We start from the raw sequence: 25644 nt of genomic DNA, 5'->3' as shown, positions 1-25644 counted from the left end.
ATGATGCCAGAGAGCTGCAGGCAGACACACACACGTTAAAAGCTTTGTGTAGTTTTCAGCACTGATAGACCTTCAAGAAGACTTTAATTAATCTAGAATTCAGCCTGTTTTTTAAGTTGCAGACGTGCATCTTTTGCTCATATAGGCTGGTAATAAATGCAGCTGAATCCTGCATTCATGAGCTGAGCTGAGGTGCAGCACCTCTTTTGCTTTTCACATCTGTGGAAGTAGGACATTTTGGGACTTTTTGGCTTTCTTCTCATTTTGGAAATTTGCCGACAACTGGAAAATGAATGCTGACACCTAAATGGTAAATTGCTGACTACTTTAGCTGTTCTTGGACACTTGTTTTGTGAGGGGAAAAAAAGGTGAAGACGACTGCAACATCACCACCACCATTACCACAACAATCAAGCTGAGCATCAGTAAACTGGACAAGCTGTTTATACAGAAAACTTGAGCAAGGAATCATGAAAGGTAAAGTGGATTTCTCTGACTTTTTTCAGTTATTTCATTCTTAGCACCTACACATTTCCTACTACATCTTTCTTCTCACCAAAACCTAAACAGTACCTGCCATGGTGGCATGCAGTCAGGCACCTGCACAGGGTATCAGCGACCACATATGCTTCTCATCTGTGCTCTGCTCCAAAACTTTGGCAGTGTCGATCCTGAGAAAGTGGTGGTTTGTTGTTCTTGGATGTGAGACTTTGATCAGTCAGCTTTAAATCTCTCTATATGTGTGTGTGTGTGTGTGTTAGTGTGTGTGTGCACACCACAACCCCTTTAATAAAACATAAAATGTTCTCTAGCCCTGCCAATCTGCCACAGTTTGACTTAATAACCCCTTTAAAAGAGCGCGAGTGAAAACATAACATTTGAATTTGAGCGTTCTCATAACATGGCATGAAACGAGAGCTGCCAGTGGCTTTGAAGAGGGGCAGGGACTCTTACATGGTTTCTAGGCTTACTGTAGAGTGTGCAGAGCTGCAGAGGTATGAGGAGTCAAAGGCTGACAGAGATGGGAGGGTACAGTGGGAAAGAGGGGATAACAGAGAGGGAATGAGAAGGAGTGGGAAGAAATCCCACGTGGGTTAACAGCTTGAAAAGATGTTAAGAAATGACATACTGTATTTATTACCAAGAGTAACTGGAATATGATAGATTTATTTATTTATTTGTGTTTATTGTAAACTGAAATCTGTAGCACTCCTCTCTCAAACTTTGAGGTGTTAACCTGCAAGTTCTTAATTTGCTTTTTTATCAGCTTTTTTTCTTCCCTGCATTGATTGGTGTGGTGTTAAACCACTGCTTTTCCTGCAGATCGCACTGTGGCATCTCTGTGCTTTCATGATGATTGTTATCTTTGGTTTTGTTTTGATGACGTTCTAGCTTTGAGGTAGCGCTTATTAGTATGGCCACTGTAATGTCATGATGACTATCACTGCTAATGTTATGACTTAGTTTATCTACTGTTTCTTCCAAATTTGCCATGTTGGGGAACTAGAGGAGTTTTCTGAGAAAAGATTTTTGTTCATAATCACATAATAGTACTAAATTGACCAAAAAATAGTGCTGATGAGTGGGGATAATTCTCATGTCTACCATCCAGTGATACCGACAACAAATCCTAACCGTTTATGGTTGATCAGAAGTAGTTCATATGACGTGTTGTCCAACCACGTCAGAAATCAAAAGTGTTTACAGTTCTCTTTGGGAACGTATTCATAGTGTTGTTCAATGGTACAGATGAAAAGTGACAGAAATAGTTGCATCAATAAAAAAGAAAAGAGAGCTAGAGAGAGAAGTGTAGCAACCACTAAAGTAAGTGGAGGGTGAATGTAGAATTGTCTGTTTTGGTCCTACGCAGCCTCTCCTAATCCAGTGTCAAAAAGATGTCAGGGAGAGGGGGTTTCCGAAGCTATGCGACTGCCCAATAAGCACTTCTGACGGAGTATACTGGCCCTTTAAAACAGGCTGGCTGTGGACCATGAATGTCAACACAAGCTGTGTCCAAAAAAGGTCTAAGTTATCATTTTATTTACAACAAACTTGTCTGACTTACTTACGAAGTGCTGCAGTTTACTTCATTTTAGTCTAAATAAATAATTTGGATGTTGCAGTGAGTGTACAGTAGCCTAATAATTCAGCATTTTGTGTAATACACTTATTTGCTCTCTTGCTGAGGTTTACAGGTTTAATACCACACCAATACCATTGTCATGTTAGTACACTAAATATAGTAATGGCACATTGACTGTATATAAAGATGGACATCCTGACAGTGCCCAAAAAGTGAAGCCAAAACATCTCCATCGCCCCCTGGTGGCTGGCTGCAGTATAGGTCATTAGTCCCGCCCCCTCCATGTTAGTGGATGGGACATAAGCCAAACTAAAAAATCAAAGTACACGTCAAATAAATTTTTCCCAAAGATGGGTTCTGTCATTTCAGGTAGTGCTTAAAATGCTGATGTTTGTCCAAGTACTAATTTTTCTCATAAGTTTGTTTTTAATTAGTTATTTGATGATACAGAAAGGGGGTCTGATGTCATGATTGACAGTTGTGACAGGCGCTCTCAAACCTGCATCAGGCGGCAGAACAGCTGAGGGGGCATGTTGCGCAGGCCATCATCCCGCCAACTGACTCCACTGCAAAGACTCTGCCTCCAAATGACGTCGCACAAGCAAGATGGCAGCTCCTGGAAAGGAGATATTTTGGCTTCACTTTTGCATAGCAGTAGGAAGTGGAGATATTAAAAATCAAAAGCACATGACTAGCTTAGTTTAGCTTAATATATAGACTGAGCAAAGGGAAACTTGGCTCTCTCCAAAGTTCTAAAATATGAATATATTTGACCCAATTTTTATTTAATCCACTCACAAACCGAAGGGGGTTACAATTTGATTTTTGTACAGATTTCCTTTTGGACAAAGCCAGGCTAGCTGTTTCTCCCTGCATCCAAACTTTATGCTAAGCTAAGCTAACCATCTTCTTATAGTACCTTCATTCTTAGCGTACAGAATGATATCAATCTTCTCATCCTACTCTTGGCAATAAAGCGAATAACAGGAAAGCGTGTAACAAATCACAAAAACCACAAAAATACACATATCAAAGGTGGCTGCTCTGTGCAATAAATATAGGTTCATTGAGTGCATTATTACAATTAGTGACAGAAAGTAGTAAAACGTTTATATTATGTTGTAATTGTTTAGTATTTCAGTTACCGAATATGGTTTCTAATCACTAACTCATGGAAAATCTGGATGTGTACCATGTTTCACATCAATGAATGTGTGTTTTGGATTTTACCAGTGACATTACAAATGAAGGCAAATCATGGTGAGCTTATTACTAGCAATAAAAGGAAATCATATGAAACTCCCGCCCAACTCCAGTTGTGTCTTTGCTCCTGAAAAGTCTGGGGGAGTGAAGCTGACTTGAGCCACAAGACGATACAACAAATTAACTCCAAGAACATATACAGTGTACTTCTCAGCCAAACAGTACAGGAGGTCTGTTAATGTGGTTTCCAGTCTTGCTGAGAATGAGTCCAGCCCAGCTCAACCAGAACAAAACATGCTGCCTCATACATTCCTACTAGGTCCGGGGAGGAGGGCGCTCAGAAGGGAAGGGGGAGGAGGAGAGACAGGTGTATAGTTGGCAAAGCAGAAGGAAAGAGTGAGCAAAGAAGAGAAGGGGAGGCAGATCTTCTTTTTTCAAAACCATTTCTGCTGTGGCAGTGTTATATATTTACAGTCAAAGCATTTTGAATTTGAATTGAAAGGAGAACAAGGAGACATAATATCTGAATGTCATATTGATTTGGTACCCAGTGTGCCCTTATTTATTTTTGCTCAATCGATTCATTATCTAAATATTGCTGCTGGACGTTTTTTCGTTGTTACACTCTAGCACTATACACAAAAATGCTGAATGTGCTTTTTCTTCAATTTAATTCCAATGCGGTGGTAGATCATCTAATCTTTATAGATGAGTTGAATTATGCTGGCTAAAGGTATGTGGGCATTCCTATACAGGAATAGGACTCTGTCCTTTAAAAGCAATCAACTATATAAACAAGAAGTCACTGTAGTATTACAAACTGTAACATCCAATAATAACAGTGTAAGGGGTCAAGAGGTATATTAAACTTAACTGACAATTAAGGTATGACTTTTTAATCTGCATACATGGGGACTTACTGGTGCTCATGCAGTATATATTGAGAAAGAAATATCCAAGTAAGCTAACTTGCTGATGTTATTTGGTCATGTTGTCTAACCGTATTGGCATAATGGTCATTTGAGTGTTATTTTTGTGAAATGTAATGTAAATCTTCCCAGTTCACATGCTTATTAAGCAGCATTTTGACGACCATCACCTATCACTCACTTTTTTTCAATCTGAACAGTATATTAGAAAGCTAACGTTAGCTTTGGCAGTTGTTTCCGTTAGCTATGTGACTACACTTGGCACTTACTAATTGTATTTTTTTTAGTGACATAACTAACTATGTAAAAACGTATGTATGTGGAGCAACCAACTATAATTCTGTGATGTGTATACACTAATGGTTTAACTAAGCTATGTTTGAACTGCACAGCTAGCTGTGAGATTTACACATCACTAATTAAAACTGGTTGCACCACACAAACTAATTCTTACATAGCGATCAATGGTAGTTATTAAATATTTAGGCTACAGCTATTACCTGTAATGGAACTGTCGTGTAAGCTAGCTGATGAACCAACTGAAAAAGCTAACATTAGCTTACTAATATCTGACCCATTAAGACTGAAGAGTAAACAAGGTAATATGGAATATGGTCAACATATCTGACCTGAAACTTGAAATTTCACAGAAAAAAACACACTAAACATCAAATTACAAAACTTTTTGCCGCTAACATTAATGACCAAATGATGACATTTAGCTTGATATTTCACCCTCACTGTGAACTGCATTAATACTATTAATTCTAAAACACACATATTTCTCCAGGTATATTATTTCTTGATATAAACAAAGGCAAACCTACATTCACGAAGGATTAGTCTTAAATTTTAATGGTGCAATGTTAGTAAATCGGATACTTAGGAAGGATTTTATGCACAAACTTAGTGATGGATTTACGAATAGCTGGTGCAACCCAGTCCAGGTCCATAAAGCAGAAATAGTTTTCCCAGTTTCATGTGGAAGAACTTAACTGGGTGTCCATATTCTTAATTCGGGTGTACATATACTTTTAACCATATGTTTTAACTTCCTTTTAGAAAGCTTTTTCCATTCTTACCTTTATGTCATCTCACTGTGGAAAGTGAAAAACACAAGCTGAGAGACCCTCAAATAAAGCATTAAAGAATATTGTACACGCCCTTTGGCCTCACAGCCCCGTAAACCTAACCAGGCTTGTCTCTCTGTCCCAGCCTTGCCGTCCAAAGCGATTTAGTCCTGAGAAAACATGATGCGTTTACGGTATTGTGACTGTAAAAATCTCCAGTTTCACTGCCAAACCACAATAAAAGAACATTCTCTTGTAATGGCTTAACTATAACTTCAGCTTCGCAGTCTGCAGCAACACATACCAGGCGTTTATAGTTTTGTGAGGAGACCACACATTCCAGTCAGAGGGCACCTAAATGACTTGGATGTCAGCAGAGGTTTGGAAAAGGACTCATTTGGCTTTACGAGTCGTGGTCAAGACCTCCACTCTGACCTGGAGCAGAGCCCATCTCATGACTCCTGGTTTCATTTAATACTGGGATTTGCTGAGGTTCTTGAAGGGGATTTTCTGGTCAAAGTAATTTAACTCGAGCTAAGTTAAGGAAAGGAACATTGAAAAGGACATGTTGTTGTATCTATGCAGCTTCATGTGGAGTGGATCTCTATTTGTATGTTAAGTCACATCATGGAGTCATGTGGTGAAGTTAGGAGACACTCAGCGTATGTTACTCACCAAGGATAACATTTTGCACAATCCTCTGGCAAAAGCAAAGTCCAGAAGGGGAATGAAGGGTGGACAAGGGTGGGCATTGGGTTTGGAAAGTCCAAAACCCCCTGAGAGGAACCACCACAGAGGAACCACAAACATGGAGTGGCGCAGATGGTTTGCTGACACAAGTACAGGCCTGGCGCCATGTTCACAAACACCAAAGGTCCAATGGTGAAACAGGATGGAGGGAGGGAGGATGATTATCTCCATGTGGGTGAAGACCAACATCCTGACAGTATTAGTTTGCATTTTATAGTTTATCTTCTAGCCGTGCTTTCACTTGCTCATCACCCTGTGGAAAACTTTGTAACTGATACTCAAATTCACCTGCATGTGCATTCTTATTGAACTGGTTAGAAATGTAAAGTAAAGTGGCCTGTAACACATCTCTCTCATGACTTGTGGGTGTGCTGTTTTAACTTTCTGCTAGCCTTGACTATTTCGTAGGTGGACCATCTGGACCTGAGCACAGAGGATAGTGACTGGGAATTCACACTGACATTCACAGAAAACTCAACAAGCTCCTTTGTGAATGTTTAAGAAGGTCTTTTAAGGGTTAGCTGATTGTCTTGTGTAGGAGCATTGTAGCCTGCTGTTTAAACCATTTCATACAGTAACTTTTAAAGATTTTCTAAGGTGCACAGTATGTTGTGCACACATCAGCCTGGAGAGACTGATGTGTTGGTAAGCTGACACATTAACAGATGAGCATGTAAACACTTCAGTAGCAAGACATCAGCTGGAAGTGTACAGCAATATGTATTAAGATATCAACAAAAAAAGACTTCATAGTTGTTCAAATGATGAAAATTTTGGTATTATCTTCTCGTAAATCTGCATTTAAGAATTTATCTCACCAAAGTTCATATTCTTCTTCTTATTATTATTTATTATTCATCTTGCACCATCCATACTCTTAACAAGGGCAGTGGCAAAGAACTTTTCAAACACACAAAATGTACTCAAAGCAACATTTGACAAATGTTTGTATTTCTGTGGCTAGTAGCAGTATCACTTTTAGCCCAGGAAAACTTGACCAGGGCAAAGTCATGAGCTGCTTTCCAAGTTAAAGAATGACAAAACCAAGAGACCAGGACTGGGTCGCATCAGCTGTTCATAAATCCATCCATCACTAAGTTTGTGATGGAGTGTGAAAGTCTTTCTTAGGTAAAAAATTTACAACATGTAATTACTTTAGTAATGTGCAAATTGGTTGCTAGGAAACATCTGTCACAAGCTGTATTGTAACTTCCAAAAGTAACAGTTTAAGGGGGCCAAAAGATAAAATAAACTTAACTGCCAATTCTTTGTGAATGATTAATTTTGTTTTATTTATTCCTTCAGACCTGGAGAAACGTGTTTTTAAATTAGTTGTATTCATGCAGTTTACCATGAGAGGGAAATATCTGACAATGCAACGCAAACCCACATTATTTGGTCATACAGTCTGATGCTATTGAATTAAAGTTTTGTAATTTCATATTAGTGAGCTAACGTTACCTTTGTTAGTTAGTTCATTCAGCTAGTTTACGCAACAGTTCCACCTGATAGTTAGCAGTTGTAAATATTTAGTAACAACTAATCTCTATAAAGACCTACAAGAACTAGTTTGTGTTGTGCAACTGATTTTAATTTAGTGATGCGTAAATTTCCACTCAGTACACACTCACGTTATAGCGAGGCTAAGTTCGAACTTACGGTACGCTGTTGCAACTGCCTCCAGTTGTCAAAACAGGACTCACAGTAGCTTTGTAATATGATTTGTCACTGTCCTTGTCGTACTTTTATTGAATTATCCACTGGTCAAAGCTACATCCTGAGTTTGCAGTGTTGTAGTTTTCTCGCTGAAAGTAGCTTTTGGAAATGTTTAGTTTTATTAGATTTTGTTTCAATGCATTTTCCAAGCATCTGCTGCAAATACACATCCTTACAGTATATTTACTTCTTCTCACAGTTAAGTGTACAATTTTTGGGCTCTTTGTGTACTCAAAGTGCAATCAAACTTTTCCATCCTCAGTCTGCTCACAGTCTGGATAAACAACCCAAAAAACCATGTCTCGTTTGGTCTATTTTGCACAGCACTGTACTGCAAAAAAATCCATATTTAATTTGCAGTTGCATCAAGACTTTGTATATATTTCTCAATCTTCCAATTACTCAGCTGACCTCGACGTATGTGTTTTTATGATCTATTCTGTTATTTAAAGTTTCTTTATGCTGCAGGTTTAGGTCCTAAGCAAACTGAAGAGAGCTTTTAAATGTTGGACATTGTAAATGGACATTGCTGATATCACTAACAAGCTAAATTAGGATTGGTCATACTTATTATTCATCCAATCTAAGCGTTTACTTTATGATTTTTATACTAAGGCATGGTGGCTATATTACCTTACCAGCCCAGTATAACCAGGAATTATGGCTATGTAGGAAATAGCAAGGCTGAAAGTAAGGGTGTGAAGGTCAGGGCAGTGGATAGGCGTGTAGCAAATCTGACTTTCATACAGGAAATCAGACCTGCAATTAAGGTTGGCCTTTTTATTAACCCTAACCATGATCTTTCCCTTACATTACCCACACCATAGTTGCCATGCATAGATATATTAGAGAGCAAGAACTTCAAAAACATTGGCATTGGATATAAAAAAGTAAATGCTGCCACTGAACTTAATCCAGGGTATTGCAAAATCATCCAACCTCAATGTTCTTGTTTTTAGCTTTAGAGTTACATCTTACACATAGCTGTCTCTGCTGTGATTGCAACATGTTAAATATTTGCAATTGTAATAGAGAAAAGTAGCACTGTTTCTATGAAGTGTATCCCATTGCTTCCCAAGCAGTTTGGCTCATGCCTTATTGGTTGCATATGTTCAAAAGACATTTTTTTTCCTTCTTTATTTCAAATTTTTTTTAGGGCAATTATCCAATATTTTACAAAAATAAAAGAAAAGATTAAAGAAAATAATTTAGTTACGCAGAAATGTATTTTTTCTGTTTTCTATATTGCAAGCCCTCAAATTGATCTTACCACACCTTGTTGGTTCCCTAGGTTGGGAACTATAAACTTCAGTTTATATTAATAAGCCTGCGAGATGTAACATCTAGCAGCAGTTATTTCAAACACTTAAGTGATTTTCTGACTGTTTGTTTATAGAAAGTAGAACACAGAAATCCAATACTTTTGGACTGAGTTCTCATTGTGAGGGAGGTTTGGAGTTATCTCATCCAACCCTTTTACAGAAAACAGTGTTTGTTATCTCTTAAACAGGTCATGCAGGATTAACGCGGTTGTTTGTTTAATCTTGGGAAAAAGATTCACTTGATTTTCAAGCACTTAAACCAAAAATTTGACAAAGAAACCGTTTGTCCACTGATTCACACTTTTTAGTAGTTCCACAGTGTTTTGCCATGGCCTGCCTACATACGTACTGTAGGTGTGACCTGGTGGGGTTATGTTGTGCTGCTGTCAGCTTAGTTCTGCTCTGTGTGTGTTGGACAGGTTGACTTCCTCACTAACGAGACAGACATGAGGGTTTTTCCACAGAGAGCAAGGAAACCATGAGGAGAGAAAAAAGCAACAGGCAGGAGGAGAGAGAAAGAGGGAGGGAGGTGAAACAGGCTAGACAAGGAGGAGATAGATGATCAGGCCAATAAGTCAGTGGGTAGGACTGGGGAGTAGACAGATACTTGAGGGTTGATACTGATTGTAATATTTTGGATTTCAGCTTCCAATAGTAAATAATGCGCTGACACTCAAACCCTGAATCTGACCATTTTCATGTTGCAGGAGTCCAAAAAATGATAAGAATTTAGTTTTTCTACCAAAAATCTATCTTAGTCAAGGGTGGGAAAGTCTGTGAAACTCTCCACTGAAACCCAGAATAATGACAGTACATGATGTTAGATCCCTTACTATACTCTTGTTAGGCTCTTGCTACTATTGCTACAGCTTTCAAACTGAAGTCATGAGTTTTCATTTACAAGATAATAATACTAACAAAATGGATACTGTAAGACTCTCCGTTGTTCTCTTTTAAAAAACAACTTTGTCTGTTCCAATTGATTTTATAGGCCTTTGGTAGCAGTGGAACAGATTAGAATCACCTTATTAAGTTGTTGTGGCGAACATGTCAGCAAACAGTTGCATTTATTTGTAGTTGTGTTTGTGTCTAACTGATGAATATAAGACCAATATTCTGTCTCCTTTTAGCATGTTTTGGTCTTCATCAACTCCAGTTCCAGAGGGAAATATCTGGCGTTTTAGCTGCTTAGTGCTCCACCAACTTGTCACTAATTTTGTCTGTCGGCCCCTTTGTGCTGGACACATAGCATACAGTGGGTTTGTCAGCTTTTTTTTTTTTTGCTGAAAACAGCTCTGCTGGAAATAGGGTTGATGAGAGTACTGAGACTGGACCACAACAGTAAAATTGTAGGCCGTATAACCAAAACAATGAGTTAAATGCTGGGGAACCACAAAGTTGAGTGATAATTCTCTGTGTGCACCACTGTGAGCGACCCAATTCACATTACACATAGTCATTTCATCTGTTGGTTAATCTAAAATAGATTAGTGCAGTTTTAAGGCCAAGAGCAACATCTGCGGACTCCTCCTTTTTTGATACGTTGACACAGGAGGCCACTGTAGGCATCCCTTCTCCTACCAACAATAAACATTGGTTTCTTTTCCATGACTACAGTTTTTTCCTAACCAAGCAGTTTTTGTACCTAAACTTAACCAAATTTTAGAGGTGGCAGATTGAAGGCATTTTGACACAAAATTAAAAACAATCTGTTTTGTCATTTAGAATACTGTACTATAAGGATGGCCTCATTTCAAGCCCAATATCAGTGAGACATATTCAAGTGTTCTTGTGTGGAAATGAATCAAAACCTCCCATCACAGTCAAATGAAATATTGTGCTCCCTGTAATGTAGGAGCCTGTTAGTTAATGTTTCTAATAAAAGGCCAGTTCTGGCTTGATATGTCAGCAAACCAACACTACAGTTTGTGCAGGTGAGGTCCAGTACCATGAGATGGAAACTGGTGAGCCACTTCTGAGTGTTTTGAATATTATTTATTGTGCAGTTCTGTCTCTCTCTATCTTTGATGTCCGTTCCACATTTCTGTCTTTTAGTTCTTTGGATGTGGTCGCCTCCACCTCTCCTTCAGTTTTTCCTCTCCCTCCTCTCTCCTCCCTCCATCATTATGTCAGCCTCAGTGTTTTGTGACTTGTCCACCCAGAACTGACCTCAGCTGTTCCACCGCTGCCTCACATAAACATTCACCTCATCAAGGCTTTTGCAGACCAAGTGTGTTGATTTGCTCTCTCAAAACTTTAGATTCACTTGTGGAAAACATAATATTAAAATCTTCAGCTTTCATTCCAGTGCTGATCTTGTTTGTGTTACCACCTATCCCATTATGGTACTTGCACTGTCAATTGCTTCTCTTAGACAGTGAATGAAGGTAAAGTGTTCACTGTGTAAATGAATGCCACATGTGCATTTGCTAATTAGTTTTACATAAAGTACTTGAACTCACATAGTTTTGGAGAAGTGCTGAATACATTTCTGTCTTCAAAAATATACTTCTATCATGACAAATTATGTTTCTGACCTTCAAAACATCATCATGGATTGCATGCAGTTTCCCTTACCAGCCATTTTTCTCTTGTCGTCTCCTTATCAGAGGCCAGACTTCTCTTCGTGTTGAACTGATTACGTGGTTAACCACAGGGATTGATCCACTGCAGACATCTTGGTTTAAGAAATTTTGCAATATTTTGTTTTGGCTTAAGTAATGGAATAAAACAGAAAAATAAAAGATCTTCTTGCAACTTAGAATTAAGTGTACACCAGTGAAGGGATCTTTATAGTTTCATAACAACACACTAAAGAGACCAAAAAGAGTTCATCTCTGAGTCTGCTGAGTAAACACAGTGGAAGTGTCAGACAAAACAAGTCACACTTTATACATCTGCTAATTCAGGCTATAGCATCCCTTCTGGTAAGTATTGCAACTTCTGACCTACAGCAATGTCCACATGTTAACTGCTTCAAGGAAAACCTGTGCTTTGAGTACCAAGCACACTGAACATTCATAAACTTGAAAGGTGGTTCTGAAAAGTTTGTAGCTTGTCTCTTTTGTGCAGGACGACAGATTTTGTCCACTTGGATTCACAAGAATTGTAAAGGATTTAAGCAGTGACTCAGTTTCCTCTCAAACCACAAGTGCAGCATATTCCATTTCATCGCTGTCCATCCACATGCTCACTATGTTCCAAACACTAATTTGGTATTTTTAAAAAATATTGCTAAATTCACAGCTTTCACTTCCTGCAACCAAGGCAAGGCACCACAGTTTAGTCAGAGACTTAAGTTAAGGAATCAACCATTCACAATTACCTTAGCTGTGGTTAGTCATATGTCAGGAGTGGGCCAGGCGGAAAAGGTCCTCACCAGGGTCAATCAGAGAACATGCTTCTTAGCCAGAATTTCTGAATTTCTTGACAGGAAAGTAGTGGTGACCCTGGCAGGAGCTCTTGTTCAACCTTATTTTGACTACACCTGCTGTTCATGGTTCAATGGCCAAACTTCTACCCTTAAAAATAGACTTCAGACTTTGCAAAACAAGGTAGTTAGGGTTGTTCTGAAACTCCCCATCAGAACTCAACTTGACCCTTCTCAATTTTAGAGCCTTGGGCGGTTGAAAGTACAGGCAAGAGTCTCTCAGATTGAGTTGTGCATGGTGCTGTCCTCAATACCAAAACAAATATTTCATCCAGGTGAAGGATATTCAGCAGAGGGGGCTGTGAGGTAATGTTAATTTATTGATCTGTGATGTACAGAGTAATTAATTAGTTTTATTAACTGAGTGGCGAGTAGGGCCATGCACTGTCCAGTGAAGCACAGGTAGTGACTGATGTTGTTAATAAAATGAATAACTTGCTGAGTGTATTATATTCTTGTTTTGATTAATGTTTTTGAGTCATTCTTGCCATGTCAGATCTGCTGTCTTGACCCCTCCCCTGCGCAGCCCCCATCCCCAAAGGGACCACAATGGAAATAAGCCTCTGGGCTTTATTGTGTTATCCTGGCTTTTCCTTTCATGTACGCATTCAATGCCATGGCATGTTTTTAAAGTGAACTGTCAAATAAAATCAATCAATCAGTCTACCGCAAATGGTTGTAGAGTTAAACTTGGTGGGAAAAGGCTCTGCTTTTTGAGGGAGCTCTGAAAGAGTATGAGCAGGAAAAAGGGTGCTAATCCCTCCTTAACAAACACATACATGAACATCAATTAAAAACTAATTTAATAAGGAGGAGGTTGGAGGTAGTCATATGATACCATATGTGGCCAGTCATAGGCCACATATGATGATGCATGAATGTAATAGTTGATGCCAATCAGCTGATGCCTAAACTAACGCGATGCCACATTTGCATGCAACAAGGAGAACTCTCGATACCTTTCAGAGCCACATTTTAAGCCTACAGGTGCTGAATATTAGTACATAAGTCTTTGGTGTAATATTCCTTTAAAACACTCCACATCTGTCTAGTGTCACTCAACGCATTTTCTACATTTCCACAATCAAAAACATCATCACAAAGTCAAACATGTCTGTAATGTGACGACATACATTACATTATGTAGCAATGTTTCAGCAGTCTGACACTCTTTGCTTAAAGGCCAGCTCCTTTTGGCAGCGTCAACACCGGAGCATGGTAGGGTGTCCAACTGTCTCTCTTCAGCTAGTCAGCAACTTGCCAAACTCTCTTTTTCCTGTGTGAGTTGTGTGTCCTTTCCAGCTCTTTTCCCTCAGAAACAGCCTCCCATGCAGCTCCACTGAGTGTTTTAGTTTCCTCACATGAAGCGCCACACCCACATTGCCTCTGGTGTGGGGTTGGGTAGCACTTTGGGTGGCGACGTGCGGTATATGGTCCACATGTCGTTGCTGTTACATACAGTTATTAAAACATGAAGTTGAATGTAAGTCTGGGATTTTAAAGTGAACTGACCTTGTGCGGTTTATTAGACTCTCTGGTTGGAAGTTATGCTTCTTACTTCAGCCAGAGTATGCGATGACAGCCTCCATGGACACACAATACTCCCCCACAGAATAAGCACACAAAACCAACAACTGTTCTCATGCTTTGCACCACTATGGAGCTGTTTCTCCTGAGTGTGCAACAGCTCAGAGAAAATATTTGAGCAGAACAAAAACATGGAGTTGTGCTATGCTTAGTCTCATACTGAACACACTGAGTACAATAGGGGGAGACTGTGGGGGATTGTGAGGCAGCTGGTTTGTATGATTTATGACAGCAGTAATACAACTTGTTGGTGGCTCCAGAAGAATTGGTTTCAGTCAGCTTTGTTTTTTGAAAACGTCTGTTTTATGTCTCACTTTCTTTTTCTTTGTCAGATAACTATGGAGGATACGAGAACCAGCTTTTCAAAGGTAAAAGTCAAACTGTTCTATTGCCTTGAGCTGAGACAGTTCATTACACATGATGTACTGTATGTCACATGATAAACATGGTACTGTCTATTAAATGCAAAGTCTGCAGGTGAATTTGGGAAAGATGTGTGATGCAATTTCTACAATATTGCGTTAGCTCTTTGCTGCCCTTGTCTCTGCACACAAACCATAACCATGTACAGGCTTGATATTAATTTTTCTCATAAGATTCACCTTAATTGGTTTCCGAGAAAGGTTAATGAGCTTGTAAATGCTTTCAAGGGAGTTCATCTTTTGCATTTACAACCTGCAATTTCTAGGACTGTGATTCAAGCAAAATTGTCCATGATGTCTTTGTTAAGAAAAGTGAAATATAAGTGGTTCTCAGTAATTTTCATGATTTTAAAAGAATCACATGACACTAAAAACTACTATGTTATTTGGTCAGTAGTAGAACACCATGTTTTCAATATCTCATGTTTGCATTTTTTCCTTGTCTTGTTTTTCAGAGGAGGATCTCACTGGCGAGGAGGAGGAAATACCTTCATTTAGAGGTGAAGGCCTCATGCACACAAGTCTTAACAACAACAAACATGGTCATCTGTATTATGTTTTTTTTAAACCAGTGAGATTGTGTGCACGCATGGCTTGTGTATGAATGCCTGAGTATGACTTTTTGTGTGTGTGTGTTTGTACATCTGCCAATGACAACATTATGTATCAGATCCACATCTGCTCCACATCTCACCACATTCAGCCTCTCAGTTTTATCCCTTTTATTAACTTTAAGTATAGTACTTAAATTATAATTCCAGTTTAATACAACTTGTCTTACTTTTGTAGTTTTAGCCATCATTTATATCACTTATGATAATATCATACTCGCCAAAGTCACTACAACTAAGTCTTATGGGGTAAAAAACAGGAGAGGTCATATGATCGACACAGGTTGTAAACAAACCAGCAATATAGGACTCAAAAGCTCAATAATAATCATTGCACACATTATGTCATAGTCTAACAAAGAATCAGTATATAAACTGTGATGGATGTTTACAACAGACAGTTTTGGTAATAGTTTTGCCGTTCGCCTTCGTTTTCTCTTCCAAATAAGTCCAAATAAGTGATCATCTTAATGCTCATGTTTGTTGCCCCGTTTTAAGGAATTTTGTTGCATTCCCAACTCTCAGCTATTATCTTATTGAGTGCATTTATTACTAACAGAAATGAAGCTCAAAACTATGAAAATAAGATCCATGTTATAAACCAGAATTGTCCATTGAATGCAGTATAAAATGGAGTATTTTTGTCTTGCGGTATTGCAACTTTTCCAGTAAGTAAATGATTTGAATACTTCTTCCACCACTGGTTACAATTATCTGCAAATTGCTAAACTGATCTTGCTAAAGTTATCCAAGTTTTATAGGTTTTTTTTTTAAATTGTGCATTATTGTTTGTATTGAGTAATTCATTCAAACTTTCATTATTGCATGCGTCCATCTATTTAATGTGTGTCCAGGTCGTACCAGAGGTGGCTGTGTGAGGTGCCAGCAGAGCCACTCACTCCAACTGGCTGTCAAAGTCCTCTATGGATTTATTGCATTTCTCATCATTACCGTTGCAGTGCTGGCATCACTCGGTGAGCTCTGTTTTTAATTTTTGATTTTCACCCTGCAACCTTAGTACTTACCGGCACCCAAGGCTAGTTTAGCTCTGTTATTTAGCTTGCAGTAAAGTCAAAAGTGAGCTGTTACCACAAAGTGAGCATACCACATTAGTACCAGTCTAAAATGAAAAAATCTCCAGATATTATCTCCACCTCTGACTGCAACCAGCCCTTAAAATCAGTCGTTCCCTACAGGGACCCTGTGATTTGTCAGATATTCCCACTGATTAAGGCTGATATGAAGTGGGCTTGTCATGGGAAAATGACAGACTCCACTTTGTATGTATGTCTTAATAAAACACAGCACATTTAACTTCCGTAGGTCAAAATATGGACACAGGTCCTGTGTGCCCTGTTTTACCTGACTGCTGCTCAGTGCCAACAGATGCTTTTTACATTAACATCACTCTTTATTGGGTTTGAAAGCTGTAAATCTTAATCTTTTACTACTGTTCAGGCATCTCAGGAGACAGTGAGACTTGGTAGAGTGACGCAAAATCCCACAACACACACAAGGTTGAATTTACATACATGTACAGAAAGGTAATGAAGTCCTGTCTTGTTAAAGCTCTGCTGCAAACTATGTGCAGGGATTACATTGACTTTTTCTTAACAAATGTGCTGGAAACATGTAGAAATACTGTACATGTGAACTCACTAAGGTTTGTGTTCACCACCAGTAGTTGTACATGCTGTCGCTAGTAACAACCGCTAAAGGCATAGTTCTGTAGCAGTTGCAGTTTAACTGACATTGTTAGCTACATCCACCATTTTGTCAGATTCGTGACCATTAAACAAAGACATCCTTCCTTAAAATGCCTTATCCTATGCTCCCTTATCTGTGGGTAGCTATTTTGTGTCTGATTGTAATTTGAAATATTAAATTTATTTTTCTACAATCTGTTGACTGCTAACTAGGTTAGCTATTGCACTAAGCTAGCTGTCTGAGGCTAATGTGTAAGAAATATTTTATAAATTAAAATTGGGCTAGCTGTCACTGATATTTTACTCTTTTTACTTTTATTGATGTGGACCCTGAATAGGGACTTAGCTAATGTGTTTTCCTGGCATGAGATACAATGTTTGCTAGCTAGCATTAACTAATTTGACAGCTTGTCTAACATTATGCTAGCAGTTAAATCCAATTTTTTTGTTATTTTACTATTTATTTTACAGTAATGTACCTTAAGTCTAGTTAACTGTTGTTTTATATCAATCTTATTGCAATTTGGGTAACACTTGCTAGTTACTTTCTAACTTCACAAAAATGGGCTATTATTCTGAATTTCACTGAGAATTTTAACAAAATGTGACAAAAGACATTACACAAATATATTCTGGGGGTCATCATTTTTATACAGTATATTGAGCACCATCAAAGACAACTGAGCATCCAAAAATAACTACGGTATATCGGCATTTTACAAACATCTTACAGATGTGTGCTGACACAAACATTACAATACAAGCAGAAACAGAACCCAGTTTATGTTTATGTCAACTTACCAGCTGTTCAACACCAAAGCACTAAAACTCTTCAGTATCAACAGAAAACATATTGCACTTGGCTGGAACTAACTGTGCATGTGCACAAGGAAAAACAGACACCAGTAACCTTTGATTTTCCATTCCCAGCTGAACATCTGTTTAATAATAAATAATTCAGAATTAATCTGTTTAGTAACAAACATGGATGAATTGTATTGTAGCACATGTATTCAGCACTCTGCTTTACAAGATGAAACATTTTATTGGGGGAAAAACATTTTTTCAAGTAATGTGTGTATAGAAAACTGTAGTGGTAGATTTACACACAATCTCTCAATCTCAATCTTACACATCGCGTTTTATGGAATTAATTCATTCAATCTTGTTTGTTGCTTTTAGCATCATTGCACAGAATCTATCAAAAGCCATGAGTCATGTTCAGCATCACTGTCACAGGAGCTAATAGGTGGTATGTGCAGAACGCATATGGAAACATTTATAAATGCAAGCAGACCTACATTATTCCCCTGAGTCAGTGGTTAGGATGCAGAAAAAAATGTGCAAATACACAGCGTTACAAACTTACACTCACAAATGTATGCTCAAACACACAAAAACTCACACTCACAAAATTGTTGTTGCTCTTTTGGGAAATATGTAAGGAGGGGGGCAGGACCTGGCCAGCTGGCTAAACCATCATTCATCAGTGTTTTAGTTGCATTTGTTAACTAATGAAAACTTGACATGTTTTCTTGTCAGGGCTTAAATTACAACTTTTTGTTTTTACTCCTTAAAATACTTCCTATTTCCTGTTAACAGCAAGGAACTGGTGATGGTAATCACAGATGTATTATAAGAGCTGGATACTAGACTGAAAATGGCACTAGTCCAGTAGGAATTGCTTGCCTTGCGCATGCGCCAAAAAAGTCTCTAGCTTCTAGGTTTGCTTCTGTGTTGTGCGGCCCACTGAATATGCACAGTAATGTTTCTGCTGTTGGCCCATAGACTTTACATTGTGGTAATGTCACAGATTTTTAAATTACTTTTCTCAGCTCGAGGAAAGTTTTACAAATATGAAAAAAGGAAAAATTAGGATATTAGGTAAAATTATCTATTCTTCGACATTCAACCATCCTTTCTTGTCATTTTGGCTCACTGAGTGCCACGATTAGTGATACTGCTCAATGCTGTTTTTGAATTACGTTAGCATTTGTTCTTCATGTTAAAAGTGAATTTAATATTATGTTAATATTTAATATTTCTAAAATTCCAGGACATGCTTCCTTAAATATATTAACTTTCTTGTGTCTGCAGTGTTCAGGAAGGTTGACAACCTGGCTGAGAAGGAGTCTGTCTACCACAAGAAGATCACCACGGCTCAGCAAGGAATAGAGGGTAAAATAGCTTGACTCACAAATGGTCATTTTTTTATACTGAGTCAGCATGGCTTTATACAGCAATTACAGATATAACACAGAAAAAAATGGATTTTTGAAGATTGAAGTAATCAATCAAAAGAAGAGTTTGATTTTTTAAAATAAAAACTTAAAAATTTAATTTACTGTCCTACTGATTTGAAGAATTTCATCATACATTCTTAAAATATATGAAAATATATTTTAAGAATGTAATGTATGTAGAAAAACTGTGGTATGTTACTGTACAGAAGCATTCTAAATTGATTCATTTATAGCACCAAAGAGCTTAAAACAGCTGTTTTCTGGTACTGTAAAGAATCATCAAGAACAAAAAAAGCAAAATACAAAGACCCTTGAGATTGTTTATTGTTCAGAAGTTAATTTGACAAAATGATGCTAATTTGGAGCTTTTGAGTGTTTTTGCCAGTTGCAATTGGAATGAAAGATGTTTAAAAATCCATTTATCTGAGTACCAAAAGGATTCTCATCCATGATGGTTTAAAAATTGAGATTAAAAGTTTATCCTTGACCTAGGAAAGAGCAGTTGATTAAAAACAATCTCACTGCAAGGTCCAGTTATTTACTTACTTAGTTAAATTTAGTAACATTTAATGTCTTCCTCAGATTGTGTGATAGGAATTAAACCTCCAGAGCAGCTTCTACTGTAAATGGACTTTGTGGTGAAATTGTTCTGTCAACTGCAAACATACTGCATACAGTATGTACCAGGTTTTAAAGGTCATTTGTGATTTGTGAAGCAGTAAGGATGATTGAATGTGATGTCAGGGGAATTCAGAAGATATCTTTCTCTCTCGCAAACATATGGTTACCAGACATTTTGCTATATAACATGTACAGTCATCTAGAATTTTTTTCCCATAGTGCCTCACTGCCATATGTTCACTCTCTTTCTTTTCTTTGTCTGTCTCTCAGATCTGAGCTCAGCCTCTAACTGCTCAGGCTGTCTGGATGTGACTCTGTACAGTGAGGAGATCAGCAGGCTGAAGAAAGAGTTTGAAGAAATCCAGAAAATGATACTGGGACAGGAGCAGGTACATTGGATCACAATTAAGTTGTTTTGTTTTGTTTTGTTTTGTTTTTTGATTCTATCAACAGTCCAAAATCCAAAGATACTCAATTTACAATTATTTAAAACTGTGAGAAGCAGCAGATCCTCACATTTGAGAAGCTTAAATTATTGTCAGAATAATTGTTTTTTAAATCTTCTGTCAATCTGCAAATTACTGAATCATCTCAGCACTAACCGTAAAATAGTGACTCATAGTTTTTATCGAATTCATTTTTTATTATCATCCTAGCAACCAAAAAAAATACAGGTACAATCTGTCGCTCCTCTCTGATCCCCCCTCAGGTCCTGGACCATGCCTCTCAAACCCAGACCACCCTAAAAGCCACCAGCACCCGGCTGACTCGCGACATGCAAAACCACCTCATGTCAATCAAACTTCTCAATCAGTCTCTGGAAAGATACCTGGATCGGGTGGAGGGCTGGAAGGACGTGATTGAGGAAACTGTCGAGAAGATGAAAACTCTGACAGAGGATCAGTATGACATCAAAGCTACCGCACAGCAAGTTAACACCACTGTGGCGCTAAGGTGAGTGAAAAGCTGAGGGCAGAGACATTTGGACAGATACTGTAACTCGGAAATGAGTATTTTTAACTTAAAACTTGATAGTAATTTCCACAATCCTGAATCAGAACAATGTGCATAAGGTATTATCAGAAACAGCACAACTGCTAGATAAGTATAATTTCTCTTCAGCTATATTTACAGCATGTGTTCATGACCTTTTACTGAACTGAGCAAAGTGGGAACTTCAATTGCTGACAGTAGGCAAGAAGCCAGGGTCTTAGTCATAATTGCCATTTTTTGACAAGCCTCATAAGCAAATCTTTATTTATGGAGCCAAACCACAGTAAGAATAACAACTGGGTTTTCCCATTTGACAAAGGCACAGCTGTGACTTTAAACCAGTATATGACTTAGGATTTTATCATCCATGCTGTTATGAAATACTATTAGAAATTTAGTGGGATGATAATATCACCAGATGCCTTTTTATTTTTGCAATGTGTAGCATATTTACGAACAGGGAAAACTTATTTCCTGGTTACAGCCAAGCAGGCATGTAGGTAAATTAATCAAACAGATAGTCAGTGTAAGAGTTTCTCAAAATATCTAGTCATAATCCACTTTTTGACTGCTTCTAAAATAGTAAAAATTCATTAGTAAAAAGAAAAATATAGCAAATATAGCACTGTCTGATAAAGGCAATAATGTGAACATAGCTTGACATTTTATCCACTGCACCTCACATGTCCTTTGTGCTTCCTTCTGCTCTCCAGCTCAATGTGGATACACGCCCTGCAGAGGAAAGCAGAAGAGGAGACTCTGGTCCTCCAGAAGTTGACCAGCGACTGGCAGAACTACAGCCGAGTTCTGAGCGTGATGAAATCCAATGCTAGCAGCACTGTGCAAAACATGCGCTTCCTCCAAAACAACATCGTAGCAGATCACCAGAGAATAGCCATGTCCAGTGAGATGCTCAACGACCTCAATCAGCAGGTATGTGTGTGTGTGTGTGTGTGTGAGTTTGTTTAGTCTTATGTATTCATGAACATATGAGGTTCAGGATCTGGATGCAAGTTCATTATTTTTCTGTCTAGATCAGTATTACAGATAGGTTTTATAGCATGTGAAGGGAAACACTTCTGATAAAAAAACAGAACCTTGTGAACTGCACAAACAGGTTGAGAATTAAAACATCTATTTGCAGCTTAAACACTAGTTGTCACACCAATTTGGGAATGGGTCGGGATTAGTTGTGATTGTTAGGGACTAGCATATGTCAGTGGGTCCTCATAAGTATAGAAGTACTACATATGTGTGTGTGTTTTCAGGTGATGAACCTGCAGATGCAGCTCGATAATGTGACCTCTTTCATGGATGAACATGAGGAGAACATGCATGACCTTCACTACCATTCCAGGTGATACACATTCACAGAAATTTGTATTAATATATATAGGTTTTTCATGATCAATCAATTTGCCGATTATTTTCTTGATTAGTTGTTTGGTTTATGAAAGGTTAAAAATTGTGAAAAAAACTCATTCACAATTTCATAGAGCTCTCTGTGATACCTTCAATTTGCTTGTTTTGTTCTACCAATAGTCCAATACCTATGGATTTTGAAATGATTGTTATACATATAAAAGCACAAAATCCTCAAATCTGAGAAGCTGGAACCAGAGAATATTTGGCATTTTTGCTTGAAAAATTACCAAAAAGAATAATATATTATCAAAATAGGTGCCCATTAATTTTCTATTGATCAATTAATTGGCTAATTGTTGCAGCTCTACCACTATACTTGTGATAAAATTGTACTGACTTGCATTAATTCCTTAAAGGCTTATAGTATATTTACCCTATCCTTGACTTAAGTCTAATTCTAACATTAACTCTAAAATTAACCCTACCATACAACAAAAACTTACCTCATGAGGACCAATTTTTGTGCCCAAATGGGAGGTAAATCCCTACAACATGATTAATATATAGTATACCAACAAGCAAGAAAGAGTATTATCATTCTAGAAGTAACAATGTCTGTACAGGAAGAAACCCTCACTCAACCATCCCTTTTAGGTACTATGAAAACCGGACAGGTGAACGTTTCTCTGCCTTGGATGGTCGTCTGAACTCCATCGAGATGGAGATCGAGACATTATCCTCCAGCATCAATGCCACCGTCAGCCATGTCCAGAGCATGTACAAGTATATCAACATCGAGAGCTCATCCTGCCAGGGCCGCCTGAACAGACAAACAGAAGATCTACAGGTTGGAACCACACAAGAACTTTTTCATTACTTGGTGATAACGTATATAAAGACAAATACAAATACACACACAAAATATATTCAGGTTAGAATTGAAATCCTTTTACTTTACCAAATACGGTGTCATCTGCATACAACATTAGACACACTCCTTACTTGACTGGCAGCTCAGGAATTTGATTGGTCTAAAAATCTCATAATACAATTGATTTCTTGGCCACATATGTGGGACTACGCCATTGTCTATATATGATTTTTTTCTGTCATGCTTTGATATGTTTGTGACAAAGTGTTCATTTATTTAAAAGTTGTTAGCGTAAAGGTTAGTTAAGCTGACTTGTGCATTTTTTTGACACACAGTCCATACAGTGGATGTAATTTGTTTGCACATAATATTACCTGACTTCTCCTTGTAATTGAATTTCTCTTTCTTTCTCCTCCTTGTTATTTGTATTTGTGTTCTTGCACATTTTCTTCTTTTGTATCATATCTTTATTCTCACAACCATTTACTTTCTGCAGAATATGAACAATACTGTCTTGTTACTCCTCCACTTGGCCGACACACTGAGGCAGCAGAACATGTTGTTGAATGTCCGGCTGGATATGGATGTCAGGAATCTGTCCATGGTGATGGAGGAGATGAAGCTGGTGGATACACACCATACACATATCATAAAGAACCTCACTATACTAAAAGGTACACTAGATGTTGTGGTTTATAAATAAAAGTTGAATGCCTGTTTACACTTTCCTTTTCAACTTGACCTCACCATCTTCTCTCAACAGGTGCTCCAGGACCACCAGGGCCCAAGGGGAACCGTGGTGAGACTGGCACAAAAGGACCTATGGGACTGACTGGGAGCAAAGGTGACCGAGGTCCTGTAGGAAGTCGCGGATCCCCTGGAGAGAAGGGGCCTATTGGGCTTAAAGGTGTACCAGGTGAAACAGGACCCAGTGGCAATAGAGGGGCAGTAGGCGCCAAAGGAGCCAAGGGATCTCTTGGTCAGCCAGGACTGCGTGGTGAGAGGGGCCAGAAAGGTGACATGGGCCCCTCTGGTAAAGATGGGCTCCCAGGACCAACAGGACCTCAAGGGATCCAGGGCCAGGCAGGACTACCAGGCATCATTGGGCCAACAGGGCCAAGAGGAAAACCAGGGCCAGTTGGGCCACCTGGACCACCAGGAACCCCTGGACCTCCAGGATTGCCGTATCCCCATGACCAACTCAACATCCAGCAGCGAACCGAGCCTGCTGCTGGATCCAAGAGACAGTAGGACTCAGAGGTGATTTATAAGGCACAAAAGAATGATTATCAGATATAAACTGAAGGAGTATTATCCATCGTGACTGGTGATGCAGCAGCTGATGAGGAGAAAAAACTCTTATTCCATTTCTATGGGATTGTGCAAGACAATGAAGAACTTAATAACCAAACCAAATGCAGCAGATCAAATTTGGGACGAAGACGGGGCATGAAAAGACGGGCATTCCCCCGATGAAATGACTTAGCAAGCTAAGGTAAATCAAGAGGAAGGTCTAAAAAATAGAAAACAGAACTGCTGCCACAGACTGAACTGTTGTTTCCTTTGTTTTTTCATTGACTTTCATTGACCATTTTTTGTCTTGAATACCCAGGACAAAAATGGATTGTTTGGTTAGACTTTGTATGTTGGTATGAGGAGAAACTGCCTTCATCCAACACTTGGATTTCATCACTACTTGTGATGGGTCTTCCCTCATCCACCTGGCAGTCCATATACAAATAACAAACAATGAGCTTTTACCAGGGTGAAAAACTTCAAATAGATGGTGAGAAATCATGCCCGTTACTGAATTTGAATGTACTGGAAGGGAAGAAGGGGTGAGAGGTTGTTGTGGAGCCACCAAACCCACATGGGACATAATAAATAGGAGGAGAATTAGACTAAAGTAGTGGTGGTTTCCCATCCAGGCCACCAGACTACTCAAGGGTTTACATTCCCATGCACTAGTATAAGGACACAAAAAATCTGCTTCTTTTTACATTATATTCATGTTGACACATCCTTTTCTGTTGGATGGCACTTTATTGGTTCTTTAAGAGTAAAATTTAAGCATTTTTGTCCATTTTATTTCAGAGCAGGTACTCTGAAGCCTTTTTCATCTGCTGGTAAAACAGTAATTTTATGAAGTCTGAAGAATTGAAGATTTGAGGATACAGAGTTTAGGCCCTTCCAGTCTAAATTTCCATTTGAATGCTCTGGTGACCATTAACCTATTTTACATTGTACGATATGTTTACTTCTATTGTTGCTGTTGAATAAGTAAGAATGAAGAAAATAACTTCTTGACTCCTCTTGACATTCTTGGGAAAACATTTTGGGAAATACATTTTCTTTCATTGTGAAAATAAGACAGAAGATTGATACCACTCTTATGTCTGTGTGGTAAGAACGGAGCTAAAGCCAGGAAGTGATTAGCCTAGCTTAGCATAAAGACTGGAGGCAAGGGGAAACAGCTAGCCTAGCTCTGTCCAAAGTTGACTGATTAACACAATGTATCTTGTTTGATTAGTCCATACCCAAACATAAATGTAAAAATGGCAATTTATGGTTATAAGGTTGTTGTTTTTTGTGCAGAGCATCTTCAGGAAGCTGTTGTGGTGTTACTGTGCATGCAACTGCCTCTAAAATCCTAAGTTGTCATTTTGACATTTCTGTGTTTCTGCTAGTAGGTGTATTTTTGAGCTTTAGAAAGAGCCAGGCT

The 25644-nt window shown here is 38.4% G+C and overlaps 1 protein-coding gene across 1 annotated transcript; it reads left to right on the top strand.

Annotated features, from left to right (window-relative positions):
- Positions 1 to 11: 11 nt before the first annotated feature.
- On the top strand, positions 12 to 25644 carry scara3 (scavenger receptor class A, member 3). Its single transcript, XM_042390458.1, has 12 exons — positions 12 to 477; positions 14423 to 14458; positions 14968 to 15012; positions 15978 to 16097; positions 18927 to 19007; positions 19964 to 20082; positions 20403 to 20647; positions 21400 to 21619; positions 21955 to 22043; positions 22706 to 22898; positions 23419 to 23596; positions 23686 to 25644. Exons 1-12 carry the CDS (start codon positions 471 to 473, stop codon positions 24171 to 24173), a joined length of 1821 nt encoding a protein of 606 aa, XP_042246392.1. The 5' UTR covers positions 12 to 470; the 3' UTR covers positions 24174 to 25644.

Source organism: Thunnus maccoyii, chromosome 17 (assembly GCF_910596095.1).
Source record: "Thunnus maccoyii chromosome 17, fThuMac1.1, whole genome shotgun sequence".
NCBI lineage: Eukaryota > Metazoa > Chordata > Actinopteri > Scombriformes > Scombridae > Thunnus > Thunnus maccoyii.
The sequence above is the reverse complement of the archived record's forward strand: the minus strand, read 5'-3'. Positions and strand labels throughout refer to the sequence as shown.

Coding starts and splice junctions, on each gene's coding strand:
- scara3 (XM_042390458.1), top strand. Junction 19,008..19,963: donor GGCTCAGCAAGGAATAGAGG/GTAAAATAGCTT, acceptor TCTGTCTCTCAG/ATCTGAGCTCAGCCTCTAAC. Junction 22,044..22,705: donor GACCTTCACTACCATTCCAG/GTGATACACATT, acceptor CATCCCTTTTAG/GTACTATGAAAACCGGACAG.